The sequence below is a fragment of the Pterocles gutturalis genome, unplaced genomic scaffold, assembly GCF_000699245.1.
Source record: "Pterocles gutturalis isolate BGI_N339 unplaced genomic scaffold, ASM69924v1 scaffold30271, whole genome shotgun sequence".
Lineage (NCBI taxonomy): Eukaryota > Metazoa > Chordata > Aves > Pterocliformes > Pteroclidae > Pterocles > Pterocles gutturalis.
Genome location: NW_010098793.1, coordinates 38592 through 55756, shown reverse-complemented (window position 1 = coordinate 55756; position 17165 = coordinate 38592). Strand labels below are relative to the sequence as shown.

The window sequence follows — 17165 nt, the reverse complement described above, 5'->3', positions numbered from 1 at the left end:
AAAGATCAGTTTGCTTGCAGTGCTTTAAGTAGTGAAGTTAAAAACAAATCCAGTCTTTTCTCAAGTCTGTTGTCATACAGACAGAAACTAACCAGTAAGTTTTGTCTGATGACTTTCCACAGAGTGGAGAATGCTTGCACCAAACTTGTTCGGGCAGCCCAGATGCTGCAAGCAGATCCTTATTCCGTACCAGCTCGTGACTATCTAATTGATGGATCAAGAGGCATCCTTTCTGGAACATCAGACTTACTTCTGACATTTGATGAAGCAGAGGTAGGAATCTCAACGTGACTGAGAATAGGTATCTGCACAATAGTATTATTAATTCAACTATCCAACTAATATAATAGCTAATCTAAACTATTGAGTAGATGAACGTGGGTTTGGTAATTTAAGCTTGATTGGAAGCATATTTTGCGTTTCTTTCTGTCAGAAGGAGCTTCGGCTTGTTGCTCTGCTTTAAGAGTATCGTTGTATGACATAATGTTTAGGTGTTGGCTGTGATTATTCCTCAAAAAGGCCAGATCCCATGAATCCTGTCTTACATCTTGCTGTCACGTTTCTGTATTCCCTTCATTATGCTCATTACTGATCCCTATATTCTCTGTATCCCTTCACTGAGAAGCCCTTGGCCACTGGCTAACATGTCTGTCTGACTCATGAGCTGTGGCAATTTAATTGCCCTTGGGGCTCAGGAGGTAATACAAATTTGGACTGTCTGGCAGGTTAACCAGGAGATGCGTTCTGATAGATGTAACACTTCCTACATTTTGGCTGCTGCACAAGCCAACAAGTGTCTTGGAAGTGCTGTTTGTCCATCCTCAGATGGACAAAAAAGCCAAAAGTTGCAAGGAAGCATAAAAAGGATGTTTTGAGTGCCTTATATTTGAAAATGTTTCTTTGTTAGAAATCTTACTCTTGTGATCCTCTTTCTGGGAATGCAGTCTTTTTTGTTTCTAAATAGCAAACATCATGCTACTATGAGCAAATGAAGCTCACACGGTTAGAAATGCTGATGTTAATTATAAATTTTACCTGTGCAACAATCTGTTAATCTGTAAAATTGTGTTACTCTTCCTGTTTTTCTGAGTAGTCTAACGTGGCATCCTTGTCTCATTTAATCAGCTCATGGTACTGTTAGCACATTCCTCTGAAATGAGGAGAATGCTATGGGATCTCTGTGTGGCATTTGTGATTACACATTATTTTAAGTGGTTTTTAGGATACTACAAAGTGTTATAGAACAGAATCGCAAGTTAGTGGCTTTTAATCTTCCTGCTTTGAGTGTTTAGGAAATGAGTTGACTTCTGTGGAGCTAATGCTTCATTAAACTAGTCTCTGACAACTGCATGTTAACAAAAAGAAAAATATTAGTCTGGAATGATTTACTTTTAATAAATACAAAACTTGGCATGTCACTATCCTACTATGTTTCAAGATTAACACTGGGACAAAACTGAAATGAGGTTTAGAGGAAACTAGGGATTGAACACTTCAGGTGGTTGATATGAATTAAATGCTAATTCGTTCTTCAATGAGAATTGTATGTGGTGGCATCAGAAATAATGTTCAGGAGGTTAGATTAACTGTCAGAGAACTCTGTTTTGGAATCAGGTGTGAGCTGAAAATGTTAAGCTGAGGCAGATGTCCAGAGGTAAATAAAGTACAGTCTTCACAGATTTTTCTGTAAAGCTTAAGATGTTGGATCTACCTTCCCCACTGGAATGCTGGATAATGCTTTATCCATATATAAAGCTGTATGGTATACAGTATTTCACCACTCTTCCCCGGTGGGATGGGGGAGAGAATTGGAAGAGTAAAAGTGAGAAAACGCATGTGTTGAGATAAAGGCAGTTTAAGTAAAGCAAAAACTGTGTGCACAAGGAAAGCAAAACAAGGAATTAATTCACTACTTACTGTTGGCAGGCAGGTGTTCAGCCATCCCCAGGAAAGCAGGGCTCCGTCACACATAATGGTTACTTCAGAAGCTAAACACCATAACTCTGAATGTCTCCTCCCTTCCTTCTTCCCCCAGTTTTATGTGCTGAGCATGATGTTGTATGGTGTGGAATATCCCTTTGGTCAGTTGGGGTCAGCTGTCCCGGCTGTGTCCCCTCCCAACGTCTTGTGCACCCCCAGCCTACTCGGTGGTAGGTTGGTGTGAGAAGCAGAAAAGGGTCTGTGCAATCAATGCTCAGCAGTAACTAATGCTCAGCAGTAACTAAAACATCTCTGCATTTTCAGCGCTGGTTTCAGCACAAATCCGAAACATAGCCCCATACTAGCTACTGTGAAGAAAATTAGCTCAATCCCAGACAAAACCAGCACTCTGAAAGCTTGGAATTTGCTTTCTATGTAGTTTTGCTTTGTGATTTGAGTATTTTTTATTGTTGAAATTGCAATGAAAAACTTCAAGCATGCCAGCATATTTAAGTGCACTTCCTTATGATCTGTTTTCTCAATGCTATCCTTCATTGATCGTATAAAGTGAAAGCACTGGAACTAGGATTTTGCATTTGTAAGTAGTGGAATGCTGATTATATATAGTCTTTGTCAATACGGTACTCTTGAGTAATGACATTGTGGATAATTTAATCAGTATCCCAGACCTATGTGATTGCCTGTATGTCGTGTTAGCAAATGCTATACCTGTTGTGTTCTAATAATAGGCTTGCATTTCTAATTCCAGTGTAACTTAGCTTCATCTGATAAATGATGGAATGTTCCTTTTTTAGGTCCGTAAAATCATCCGTGTCTGCAAAGGAATATTGGAATATCTGACTGTGGCGGAAGTAGTAGAGACTATGGAGGATTTGGTGACATATACAAAGAATCTAGGGCCAGGTTTGACTTGCTACAGCCTATCATAAACATACTAAGTATAGTCTTTTCCACTACCTCTTTTTTTCCCCCCTAGTGCCTTGCTCACCCAAGTTTCAAGTGTTTGGACAATGATAAAGCAGTTGATGTGAAAGTGTCTGTTGGAAAGTTTTAAACTAGAGGGTGAATTATGACTGTTTTCTGATTCACATTCTCTCTTCAGAATACAGAAGAATCAAAATGTTGGTAAATTATATGTACTACACAGATGATAGGTATTGTATTTTCCTACACTATATTATGTGAGGGAAGTAAGCATGCGTTAATAATAGTAAAACAAAAAAATTGAAAAAGCTTTGTAATTAAGCACTCATAGCTATCAAGTCTATTAAACTGATCAAATGTCTGTACTAACTGAGATAGTTAGGCCTAGTAGGAATTTCTTGGAGTAGTGTAAGTTACATATCATATATTAGCATCTTAATGTGCTTGTAGAAACAGTTCTCTTGCAGTATAACACAAAAGCACAGCTGTTACAAAAATTATTTTTCTTCATTATTTGATGCTCCTTTACTACTTGTTACTTCACTGTGTTAACTCACACTTTCACTAGTGGAAGTAACTGATTGGTAAGTGAAGCACTGGGTTGCTATAGAGGAAACCTGCCATTGATTTCTGCCATATACTATTCCAAATGCTTTAGTTTCAGCAAGCTGAAGAGTAGTTTAGGTATTTAACAAAAGCATTCTATAAAATCTAGATGTTGTGGTGGTAATGTAAGGAGACGTTGGAATTAAAGTTACACTGAGCTAAAGAATGCTTATATAAATGGAGCAGGAGTCTAGTTATACTTTATACACATATAAGAATAATATGTAGTGTAAAAATAGCTAGCTCATAGATGAAATGACTAGCAGCTCTCATGTCACAGAGCATGTTTGTAGATTATCCTGTTTCTATTTAACATGTGTATACTTTACCCTGTTTCTAGATGTGACAAACTTTAAGTTCCGTATATAGGCATAGTGTTCTCTAAACTTTTTTTATGTCTTGTGAGAAGTTACCTTCAACTAAATCGATTTTGCCTCATTTTGAACAGGAAAATATGAAGTAAAAAGGGCAATCTTCTCTTTCCATGAAACTTGTTCTTTCCCTTGGTATATAATTTCAGCTTCTCTGGGGTCATAATCTTCCATGTCTTTAAAATGGAAGTTTTCCCAAACTTCAGTTTACTCTGTTCGGGTCAGTCACAAGCATTTGGGACTTTTCATTGAACCTTACAGACATAATTTCCTGTTGCGTGTGTATGATAAAGGTAATAGGTGTTGGGCAAGTATCTTAATTCCTAGAAGTGAGATGTTGGCTTCTACCTTCTATTGCAAATAATCTTCTCTAAACTCATGCTTTTCTGAATAAATAGCTAATCTTGTGCTTCTGGCATGCTCTTGAAGCACTGTCTTTGCCTGAACCAAGTGGTGCTCAACACTTACAGCCCATACCCACAAAACTTTTTGTGCCTGTAGTCTGTGTTCCCTTCAGCTATATCAATGGGCATCTGAACTTAATGTGAGCACTATATAAATAAAAGGAATAAGGGCATGTACACTTGAAATCACCAAAGTGTCTATAGGTTTTATGTTGGAAGTAGAGGGGAACATGGTTACTTGTTTATTACCTATTACCTATTTAGGCTTATGTCATTTGAAAGGAAAGGTGGTTCTGCACAACTTACCCCTCTATGCTGTTGGTGTGGGGGTTCTACTACTTTTTAGCATTGTAATTACGGCTCATTTAACCTTTTTGTTATATAAAGATTCCTAAGATGCTAACCAGCAGAAGAGTAGTTCAGCCAAAGAGTATACAGCTTTCTTCCAGTTTGTGTCCTCTGTAGGAGAAAGAGTGGGACCACAACAGCACTGATTTAAATCAGCTTAAATTTTTATGAAGCTATGTCTAAAATTTCCACATTTGGTGTGTGGTAAACCTCACCAGTCTTAGCTATTGAAAATAGATATGCTCTAGAATAGATTTGATTCTTTCTACACTTCTAGAGCACTGAAATATTTCTATTAGAACTGAAGTATAAATAGGTATAATTCTTGAGCTCTGGTAGAAACTCAAAGCAAACAAACCACTTATGTTTCCTTTTTCTGCCATTCACAGTTAAAGCTTTGATCAAGTCTTAACAGAAAAGGGAAAAAAAAAACCCCGTGAATTAGCTTCTAGAGTTCATGACGTGACTTTATGTCCTAAAGTAGTAATTTCCGGTATCTTCCTATTTTATTGCTGGGATTTTAAATCAAGAATGTGGAGGATTTTAAATCAAGAATTTTGAGGATTCCATTCTACTTTGTCTAGTGGCTAAGTTTTGAATCAGTGGCTTCTCTGAAGCATCTGGAATGTGTTTTAAGTAACAACTGCTAATATAAAAACTAAGTTTTCAACTTCCATATAGTTGTCATACGTCATTACACTTTGTTCATGTTTAGAAAGCTCAACTGTTGCAAATTAGACTTAATACTGCATTTCTTTATTTATTACTGTGTTGAATTACTTTAATCTTTAGGAATGACAAAGATGGCCAAAATGATTGATGAGAGACAACAGGAATTAACTCATCAGGAACATAGGGTTATGCTGGTAAACTCCATGAATACTGTGAAGGAGCTATTGCCAGTACTTATTTCAGGTATTTTAAGCTTTAATTTTTAATATCACACTCAATTGCTGTCTATTTTGGGCTGGAGTTCCAATGTTTTATGTCTCATGAAAAAAACAGCCGTGACATTGCTTTGATTGCAAATAACTGTGCTTCTTGTATTAAAACTACAGTCTGAGATAAAATAGTCCATGCAAAATAAAATGTTCTGCCTCTGTATTAATGCAATAGGAGGTCACCTTTAGCATTGATTGTATCTTGCATGTACCTTTTTCTAATCTATGGTATTTTCACAGCTATGAAGATTTTTGTAACCACAAAAAATTCGAAAAGCCAGGGAATAGAAGAGGCATTGAAAAATCGCAATTTCACAGTAGAGAAAATGAGTGCTGAGATAAATGAAATAATCCGTGTATTACAACTCACTTCGTGGGATGAAGATGCCTGGGCAAGCAAGGTACTCTTCATATCTAAATTTGTATATAGAAGTCTAATCTTTTTGTACTGCATTGTACACTTTTATAAACTTGTGTTTTTGAGACTGAAATATGTATTTGTGCATTGGTTTTGTAACACTTTGTAATCACATGGTATAATCTCTTAAGGTCAAAGAACATCTTCAGAGATGATTGTATCAATGTATCTTTCAAATTAGCTTTCAATAAGATAGGTTAAAGGAGTGTGGCATTTGAAGGTGACTCAGTGGCTACATAATCGTATTTGACAGGAAAGTTAGGGAAAAAGCTATCATTTTATACATTAAACTGGTCTTGTAGCTAGGCATTCATAAGTAAGATGACCTGAGATTTTTCTCCTAGGTACTACTAGAAAAGATAGGTTGCTGTCATAGACCTTGTGCAAAAGACCTGAGGTTGAGAAGTTTCTGTCCATTTTTGGGGATCCCTTCTTGAACACTTCCTCCTTTTCCCCCGCCCCATTTTTAGTTTGGACATGGGAGTAAATTTCAAGTGTTTGCTGTGTCTCAAAAAAATACATATTGGTTTAGACAGCCTTTCTCGATAAGTATGATGTCTGTGAAGCTGGTGTATGGACACTTGGTTCCGTACAACTTGGTGTCAAGTTGTGCAAGTGACTGCAACCACTTACGTGGAGTTAAGTGGTGCTCTTAAGTGACACCCACTGAGGATACTGAAATGTCTAGCAGACCATAAAGCAGGTCTTACAGACAGAATCGTTAGTGTTATTGTGGGCTCACAAATAAATGTAACTGCATAACTGAAATTCCTGACATTTTTTGGGGTGCCTTGAAGTAAATTGCTGACCCTTCTTAAGGATTAGTGCTATAAGCAACAAGTAACTGTAAATACATTTAAAGAAAATATTTAGACCTCAAGCCAGACTTATTAACAAATGAGATCTTGCAGAAAATCTAACACTAATGGAATCTAGACATTAAAATCACTCTGACCTATATTGTTTGGCACTTGACCCTTAGTTTGCCTTTTGAGTTATTTTGTCACTATCACTTCCTTATTATGACTACTTTATGCATCTTTGTTTTTGTTCTCCTATTTCTTACCCTTTTCTCACCTTTAGAAGGTAAGCTTTCTTCCACACCCCACACCTCTCCCTTGTACTAAAACCAAAAAAGCATGTATGTGGAATTTTGTGCTGTGTGCAGACTGTGTGCTGTGCAACTTTTTGTGCGCCAGCTGTGACACCATACTTACGTATATACACGTGGAATTGTTGAAAGGATCTTAATAGCTCTGTCTAGCTACATGTAGAATTGGCTGTCACTAAGAGAATGGTAATTGCAAGCTGAACTGCATTAAGACTGTCTTTCTGAGTCTGATTAGGGCTAGCCCAAGATTTTAGAGCACATTCTTGCTGAATGCTTTTGTATTAATTGATGTTACTTGTCTCTGTAGCTACAAATAAAGGGTCCAGTCATGCAGGAACAAGCTTTCGCATGTCCAGAAAGCTTTATTAAATCAGGAATTTTGTCCGTTCCATAGTATTTCACCAGCAGCCTTCCTTCAGTTCAAATGGTTCATGTTCTTCAGATCTAGGCCTAAAACTTTGATTTTGTATGTGTGTTTTCTCAATTCAGTTTTTTTTTTTTTTGGATTTAAGCATTTCTGTATTTTACAGAATACAACTACAGTTTTATTTTACACAACAAATTTGGAAATCTTTGTAAGAATACAGCTGTTTCAAAAAGTTGATAATTTAGCCTTAGAAATTTCTTACTTCTCTTGTTAGCACAGCAGATTAGTGAAGGATTTTTATAAAGAAAATAGTTGCTGTATTACCAGTATTTCCAAATGGAAAATATTGGTCATTATGAGTAATGCATAAATATGTTGTGTAGACTGGTGTAATCAAAGTATTATTCTGTTCTGAGTTGAGAACTACTTAATTGTGTTTTGTTTTTTGAATTAGGGTACACGGACAATTAGGAACTGTAGCACTGGGCATTAATAAGATAGTTATGACAAAGAATTTGAGTTGAAAAATATAGTGGGATGAAGAAGCAGGAACTACTTTGCTAATAGACACTTAGTAGAGACCTTTTCCTGTATTTGCATCTAACGGTTGACCTGCTTGTTATTTTTCTGGGAGGGAGAGGCAGGTCTTTAATTCTACTTGAGGTTACCGTTACATGTGTTTTGTGCCTGGCGGTCAAGGGAAAGATATTTTCCTCATGCTTTTTTGTAGCAAAGTAAGGTGTGTTTGGGGATGCACAGCCTTGAATTTTTATCCCTTAGTACATGCTACTGTTGATGTTGGAGTTCATTTTATGTTTATTATCCTATCTTGAATTTTTTAGACATTGAAGTATCACAAAATCTACCTAGAGATTGGTAGTGTATGGGATCAGAGCTGTAGGCTTTTTTGTAAACTATTTCATCGGTCTTTCTAGACTCTGAAATGCACTGTAGCAGTACTATTACTTGATTGCAATAATCCCTGCTTGTACCAACACTGGATTTTTTTAAAATGATATGCTGATTTAGGATTGAAATACTGAGCAAATAGTGATCTCTAGCAGTCTTGAAAAAAAAAATCTGTATTTCTTCCATTCATAGCTTTTAACCTCTTTTCCTTGAACTTTTCATTTTATAGAGGAGTTTGTCTCTCTTCTGTGTTCTTAGTGTTTATTTTTAAATAAATTTGAAGTAATACTCAATTCAAGCATCTTTAATTTCCATGGAAATTGAGGGAGTTAAAAGTTGTAGGAAGTTGAAGTATGTAGTATCTTGCAGGATTGAACCCTAGATGGTGACTAAGCTATCTGTTCTGCCAGAAGGCTGTGTTTGCCTGTTTCCTTCAACATTGCCTTCTTTGGTAATGAAATGCAGATATCACTAGACTAGACCACTTTATTGAGTCAGAGGTTGTGTTTTTTATTCAGCATGGGATTGCGCAGGATTGATTTTGCTCCTATTCAAAGCAGTGCCAATACCACCTGCTCCATGAATAATCTCAAAATTCGTGGTAGTAACAGAAATGATGCATGAAGCCATCTTAAATAAGTGCTCATTTGCTTTAGGAACTGACTTGCAAAAAAGCCCACTTGTTCTTTTCCTTTCAGACAATGTTGCCCTAGTTGCTTAACTTGATTAGTTTAAGTTGTTTGTTGCTTCTGAAAAGGTAATGGTGCTGCTGCTTTTGCTAATGAAATTCCTTTTGCCAACAGGGGAACTGCGGGGAGAGGATGGAAAGAATCCTTTTTACTGATAAAACTGCTCTCTGTAAAACTTTTTTGCAGGATAGCTGTAGGATTTTTTCTTACTTGTGACGGGTAATTCTGCTGGCAAATACCGAAGAATAAAATTTTAAACATATTTAACTGTTTAGGAAGGAACAAGGCATGTAAACAGCTCCAGAAGTCGGAAATATCAAAACACTTTCAAGCAGTAAGACCCTGACGAAGTTGCTTTGCTTTGTTTAAATTGAACTTTTGTCTTTCTGCTTGTTAGCCTGAATTGGTGGTAGAGTCCAGACATGTCAGGATTGCTACATCTTTTGTTGCTTGCTAAGTATCTGAGACCAGATACAGCTGTGGCAGAAACAAAAGTGCAGTACCCACAAACCTAGTTAAGGATGTGTTCTAATTTCCTATGTAAGAATTGCTTGTCCCATTGCAATGAGAACTCCTTATCAGGCTAAAGCTGAGAGGGTTTCCTTGCTGTGGCAGTTTGAGCTGTGAAGATGAGAAATCTGTGCTTTAAGAGCAGTTGTTCTGGAACACTTTGACTGCTACCCTAGGATTTCACCAGATTTTTTTAAATAGGAAAAGGTGTCAGTATTTTGCAAACATGAATGCAGAACCACACAGGATAGTAAGATTTATGCTGCTGAGCAATCCAGGTATATGGCCTTTGTAAGATAGGACAGATGGATCCTGTCATTGCCTGGGTAGTGCTAGCAACTACAAAATCATGAGTGTAAAAGCTAAAATACCCTTCATTTTGTCCCCTGATAGAAGACTTTAGATTCAGAGGCTTCTATGTGGTCTTGCTGAAACTGCAACTCTGTAGGCAGCTGAGACAACACAAAAGCCTGTGTTAGTAAAAAGGGAGGGGCAAAGACAGTTTTCCCAACACTCTCTTTTTCTCAGCCTTCTCACACCTATCATCTCAACAACATACTAAGCAACATCTGTTGCTATTTTAAAAATTCAGTTAGTTCTTTGTTTCAAATTATTTCTGGGCACACAAGCCTGCAGTAGATTATTCATTCCAAATTGAAGTAGCTTCAGCCCATATATAAACCAGAAAACTGTAATACCTACCTCCACAACTAGTAAGGTTTTTATAGTCATTTTAATACTTAATACTTGATTATTTACTTGTCATATATTAAATGCACAATTTTCAAGCGATAGAGAAAGATGACTTTTTAAAGAATGTGCTCACCTACTACCCTTTTGAAGTTTTTTCAAGCAGGTCCTGACCTAAGCACTAAGACCCTGTTTCTAGATTTGAGAACCAACCTTGCAGGTGAAAATGATTCTGCTCTTGGTGCTCTCTCTTAGGCTGTGATTCAAGAGCCCTTAAAAATATTCAGCAGTGTTGCATCACCTTTTGGGAAGCTGGTTGCTGAATTATATTATAGCACCGTATGAATAGCTGACAGCTGAACAAAATTGTCTCGAATGCTAAAATGTTTACGATGATATATCTTTGAGACTAAGCACAGAGAATTAACAACCCACAAAAATGTGGCAGTTCTTTACTGCTGTCAGGATATGCCATGCTGTACCAGATACTGATCTGTTGATGCTAGCAGGCTCCTCTTCATAAGTGTTAGACACAGTCAGTCCAGTTCAGTTGATAGCATGATAGACAGGCTTCTTTTCATCATCTGTATACTAATCATGGGATGTTAGATGCTTTTAAAATTATTTCCATGACACGTGTGGTAAACAGCTATTTTGGCTGTTTCACAACTTTCTACTTAAGGTAGTTACTCTTTTCACTGTCTTTCCATTTGTATAAGATAGAAAACTTCTGGCCTCTAGTGGAGAGGTGACACATGAGCAGTAAACAGGGTAGGCAGAGAAATGACGACTGGATGGTTTAAATAACTCCTCTAGTCAAAAAGGTGGTGAATAATACTAGCATCATAGTTAAAGAAGCAGCCTCTCTGATGCTCCTGAAGAAGTTCCAAGTTAAAACAACCATATGTGAATACATGTTTGTCTCTGAAGACATTAGACTCCATATTTGAGATTTCCAGGAATTAGCTGTCAGTCTGTTTTCCTGCAGATAGCAGCTGTTTGACTTTAAGAAGCAAAGCAGGTGAAAAATGCGGATGTGCAACCTCTTACACAGAAGCAAGTAGTAAAATTCACGGGTCAATTTCCATTTTTGAAAAGTTTAATCTCGTTGTTACAACTTTTCTATGTGCCCTCATGTATGTTAAGGAAAAAAATCGAACTAACGCCGAGATGTGTGCTTATTAGAGCTCTGACTTTGAAAATTAAAATACTAGTAAATAAAGGAATAGAAAAATCACTAAAATTGCATGCATATTTTCTGCATTTTGAGTGAAATGAAAATGTCTGTCTTAGTTGGAAAGATGTGATTATGACCTGCTAGTTTAAAAATGGGTTTTGAGCTCCTTATATGGGTGTGTTTCTGTTAAGTAGACTGTGCTTTATAGAACTTCTGTCTGCTTTGGCTGTGTTGACTGTTCTTTGATTTTTTTTTGAGAGTCATTTTGGTGGTTTCTCTTTTGTAAAGGACACTGAAGCCATGAAAAGAGCTTTAGCCTTAATAGATTCCAAGATGAACCAGGCAAAAGGTTGGCTGAGAGATCCAAATGCACCTCCAGGTAATATAAAAAAAAAAAACAGCACAAAGTATTTTGATTTTTAAAGGTCTGAATAATTCTGTGTAAGACTCATTCAGAGGGAGCCTGTATTAATTCCTTTCTTTAGATACTGGAGGTGGAACAAGTTGTGTCTAATGACCTGGAAAGCTTTGTTTCTTTTAATTTGTCTAAATATACTCTGTATAATATACATGTTTTTTCTTTGCATTCCACTAGTAGAAACAAAACCCCATAAATTCCATTGAACAACATTTAATGGCAGCAGTTGCTAATAGTTAAAATCTCTCCTTCTGTATTTTCATATAGATATAACTTTAGATTTTACTAACAGTAATCTTTGGTTTTTTTTGTCTTGACATAAAATTTAACATGAAAATCTGCCACAAATACTGTAGCTACAGCCACCTTTACTTATATAAAGGTTTTACCTTTTAATGCATCTTTAAAGCAAATAAAACCAGATGGAGGCCTGTTCCATTTGGACTTTGAAAGACCTTATGTGAAAGACTTCCTCTGAAATCGAAGCCAAAATAAGAGAGTTGTAAATGTTGGAAGTGCATTGTTGTTGTATGTGGAGCTGCTGCTTAAACGACTTCTGACCTCATTCCCTTTGCCACAACCAGTCCCAGAAGCCTCTAAGTTACTTTCAAAGCCTTCTGTCATGGATATGGACAATTAATGAAATGAACTATTAAAAATTCAGTAGCTAAGGACAAATGCCAAGAAAATTGTGGGACTTACTGCAAATCAGATTTTACTGGATGTGTTACTTTGAACTAACTTCATAATGTTTGTCATCTAAGTGTTCCTCGTGGTAGGACTTTGAGCCAATTTCATTACTATAATTTCATGGAGGAACCAGTACTTTGTAGTTAATGCTGGAGGATGGGATCAGGGTGGGTTGCAAGTAAAAGGAATGTTTTTTTTGCATCTTCTTTAGCCAAAATCAAGTCAGATTTGCAACTGGTTGAAGTTAGGCTACATGAGTCTTGCCATGTTGCTTGTTCCCTTCTTAGCCTGAATTACAGATTCTATAAATCAAGTATTTATAGAAATTAAGCTATGATAACAGAATCATTAAGTGACTTGGTATGATATATGGCACATGATGCACATTAAGGCTGTGCTATATTGTTTTGGAAGTACTGTCCCACTATAATTATCACATTTAGTGTATATCTCAGTTTTTGATATATGTATTCTCACGGCTGAGCCTAGTGCAGTTAATGTGGTGGGACACGTTGAGACTAGCAGTTTACTCATAGATGTCAAGAAATGTCTTTATTTCACTAACTGACTCTGCATCTTAGGGGATGCTGGTGAGCAAGCAATAAGGCAGATCCTTGATGAAGCTGGAAAAGCAGGAGAACTGTGTGCAGGGAAAGAACGCAGAGAGATTCTGGGAACATGCAAAACGCTGGGCCAGATGACTGATCAACTGGCTGACCTCCGGGCTAGGTAAATCTATTACTTCCAATGGACAATTTTCCAGTACTATTAGAACAGTTTTTCTGAACTTGCAGCAGTGTCACTTCTTAACCTGTAGGAGAGCAGGCCAGTAGCTGTGTTTTGCCTTTTTTATTTCCATTTCTTCTAATAAGAATAATAGGTTTTAATATGTGAAATCTTAATTATATAACATGATGAGCAAAATTGCTTGAGTAGATAATTTGGATGGTGTTAATGTCAAACACATAACCTTCCTCCAAATTAGGCAGATAGGAAGCTTTAAACTAAGTCTGCTCTCCAAAGAGGATGTACCCAATGACTGTAAGACACGTGAATATCCTAATTTTTAAGTGTTTATTGGGATGTAGGACAAGAAGTAGTAGTTGTAGAATTTATCAGTGACTGATAATTTCAGTTGACATTTATGTGTATTTCTTGCACAGGGTTTTATTTAACCCGAGCCCTTTATCAGTTTTCTGCCTCCTCAGTAGATATTGGTTGTTCTTTCACAATGGTGTTTTGAATTTAAAGGGGTTTGTTTTTAGGCATCAGATGAGTCTTTTAAAATTTACTGTATTTTTTTGATGTTGAGTACTCTGGCCTTCTGTTCTTTTTCCAGAAAGTAGGAAGTATGATATTCCTTTGTGAAGGCTTAAAGACAGTGAGCTAAGAAATAACTATTCCATGTAGTTTGAACACTATAACCCAGTTTCCTTTGAGTATAAGGAATTTTTCAGCTACTTACCAGTGTAGTAAAATGTTAAGCTAGAGTATTCAAACATCGTTTTCTTTATTTTTTCTTAAGCAAAACTTATGTTCTCAGGCATATGTATGTGAAGTAATCTTTCTATCCAACTTCTAACTCCTAAGCATTTGAACGAAGTGATAGTGCTGTAAATTATTTTTTATAGTCCTGTAAATTTATATTGCTAGCATCCTTTTCACTGTTTTAAGAAGTCTTACCAGTAGTCCGTTAGCTTTAGTCTACTTTGTCAACATTATTGGGACTAGTAGACATATTTTCACTTACAGAGTTGCTGTCCACACTTAAGTATGGAGAGACATAACTTCTGACTGACTTGTAGCAATCTATAAATTAAGAGATAACAGACCTTGCCCTGGGTACTTTAATGGAACTATATAATCAAATAGCCTTACTTTGTGACACTTAAAAAATGTTTATTCTTCTGAGGATGGCTAAATGTCAGATTGTGGAAAAGGGAAAATATGCTCTTAGTTTTAAACTCTCCTTGTTGTGGTGTTTCTTCTCAAGTTACATTTTTCCCCAGGAAAAAAAATCTGATCAAATACTGTATCTCTTGCAATAATTGCTGGGAATGCGCATAAAGAGTTTTTCTTGCCTCTTCATTAGAAAAGAGCTTTGTTCAATCCTGAGCTGAATCTGTGATACTCTTTTTGTCTTGGGCAGAGGACAGGGTGCTACACCCATGGCTATGCAAAAAGCACAGCAGGTGTCACAAGGTTTGGATTTGCTCACTGCAAAAGTGGAGAATGCAGCCCGCAAATTGGAGGCTATGACAAACTCTAAGCAGGCAATTGCTAAGAAGATTGATGCTGCTCAGGTACCCCTAATGATTTCATAAATACTTCAGAACATGATTACATTGCTGTTAGAGCTGTTATACTGAACTATAGTAGTTATTTCCAAACACGACACAGTTGCTTGTTCAGAAGAACATGTAAGCGATAGTTGCTTTTATATAGAAAAATCTTAAATTCAGTAATTTACAGGGCGCTGTGAGTTTTGCTACAGCTTATGACACTTCATAATTTTTTTAGCATTGCTAAATGTTTCAAGGTTGTAAAATTAAAATGAGGAAACACCCTAAATTTGGACATAAATTGATCTTATTAAAGAAAAGAGTAGAGGAGTTTCAGACTGCACAGATTTACCTGTGGGTAAAACCAGAACCCTTTCCTGGGGCTTTGTGTTGGGAGTGGGGTTCGGGATTTAGAATTTCATATTAATGATAAAAGCAAAACAATATTAATTAAACTACTTTTTTTGTAGTTGATACTTTATTTTTGTAACTGTCAAAATCTCCCTCAATGGACAGCCTGTTAGCCAGTGATGATGATGGTAATCAGATAATGAACCTTCTATATATACCTTATCTGAGTGTGTATATGTGTATATAATTACATGCATAAAATATACATTAGTGTATATATAAATGTATTGAATGAGATGCTAAGGAAATTTCTTAGGAAGAGCTCTGTAAAGAATGCCATTCTGTGCACAAGAGCATCTGTTTTAATTTTTCTTTTGAAAGCCAGATCATGAGTCTCTAAAACCACTAGTTAAATTTTACTTAAAGTAAAATACTGAAAATACTGTTGGCAAATGTTCAGGAGAGAGAATGTAAAATCTTTGAGTAGAGCACATCTAGTTTGACATCTCTTTTGAAACAGCAAAACTGCCAGACAATAAATGAACTTAATGGTATTTAATAAACAGAAATTGCTTTTGAAAAGTATTTTTTGTTAAATAAAGTTTTGAAAGCTGTATTGATTTTTATTTTTATTTAAAAGACACTATAGAAACAATATTACTGTTTATCTTCACTCGTACACAACTTCTTTCTATTAAGAATTGGCTTGCAGATCCTAATGGGGGCAGTGAAGGAGAAGAACATATTCGGGGAATTATGGCAGAAGCAAGGAAAGTTGCAGAATTATGTGAGGAGCCTAAAGAAAGAGATGATATCCTTCGTTCCTTGGGGGAAATCTCTGCTTTGACAGCTAAGCTGTCAGAGCTGCGGCGACAGTACGTATTCGTTTTATCGCTGTTAATTTATTTGAATTAATGTCATTTGCAGTTCAAAGTGCTGAGCAAAATTAGACTATTGATGATTAATTGGGGAATATATTTTCCTTCAAGAACTGGGAATGGACACCTTATACTTCTGAGTTTCTATCCTGCATTTAGTAAAAATTGAATGTGAAGAATTGTTCTGTTCCTAGGGGAGGGGAAGCTAACTTTTTAACATCCTTTATAAAATTGATTTATAAAATATGGTATCCTTTTTAATGCTTCAACCAAATGATTTATATCCCTAAGCCCAACTTGCACTATCTTCCTCAAAAAAAAAACCCCAAAAACCAAAAACTAGAGTTGTATTGTCTAGAAAATATTTTCTCTCTACTGCCTATGGAATATTTGACAGCCAAATTGAAGCCAAATTGAGCTCCTTTGTACTGTCAGAGCACTTCGAAGGAATGAGATAATGTGAAATTTAAGTTTGTTTATACAGCCAAATGTCATAGCTGGTTTTCGCAGAGCAGTTGACTAAATGGCAAGGTGGAATATCTAGCACTTCAGTGTCAGTGTTCTAAGCTGCAACTGCAAACTATGTAAGAGATAAGATTTTCAGAAAACCCTGTTACCTTGGGTTCAGTGCTCAACTGCAAGCAATATTTCTGCATCAGTTTTGCTAAGATGATGCTTGGGAATAGAAGTAGAAAACAGTTACTGCATAAATGGTGTTCTTCATCTATGGCCAGTTGCAATATGGAGATAAATATTTTTCTTTCTTTGTTAGTTAGACACTTTAATCAAGTTTTTCTTGAGATTTAGCTGCTGCAGGTCTTAATGTGCTACCTCTTTACAAGTTTAGATATAGCCTTGGGTCTGTTGCTGCTTACTTTTCTGCTTGTAATCTGTGTGGCATTATTGCAGTTGCTCGTAACACAGCCATGAGTATGGGAAATCAAAGTAATAGATCAGTATTATCAATGACAGTACCATGCCTTCCCCCACCTCAGTGCTGTGTTGAATATATGTAATATCCAGGTGCCACAACAGAGAAGTGTGAGGTGGGGATTTATGGATGACAGATCTGCCTTATTTGCTCTGAGATTCAAGTGTCAAATTTAACCTTACTTTAAAAGATGAAGTACCTTTCATTGT

The 17165-nt window shown here is 36.4% G+C and overlaps 1 protein-coding gene across 1 annotated transcript in view; it reads left to right on the top strand.

Annotated features, from left to right (window-relative positions):
* VCL (vinculin) overlaps positions 1 to 17165 on the top strand; it is a gene marked incomplete at its 5' end in the record, with an annotated part of 38420 nt that overhangs the window by 5750 nt on the left and 15505 nt on the right. Inside the window, 8 exons of the mRNA XM_010074251.1 lie at positions 123 to 273; positions 2736 to 2844; positions 5387 to 5509; positions 5776 to 5936; positions 11695 to 11785; positions 13096 to 13243; positions 14664 to 14817; positions 15847 to 16022. Coding sequence (XP_010072553.1) covers positions 123 to 273; positions 2736 to 2844; positions 5387 to 5509; positions 5776 to 5936; positions 11695 to 11785; positions 13096 to 13243; positions 14664 to 14817; positions 15847 to 16022 — 1113 coding nt within the window. The remainder of the gene's footprint in view (positions 1 to 122; positions 274 to 2735; positions 2845 to 5386; positions 5510 to 5775; positions 5937 to 11694; positions 11786 to 13095; positions 13244 to 14663; positions 14818 to 15846; positions 16023 to 17165) is intronic.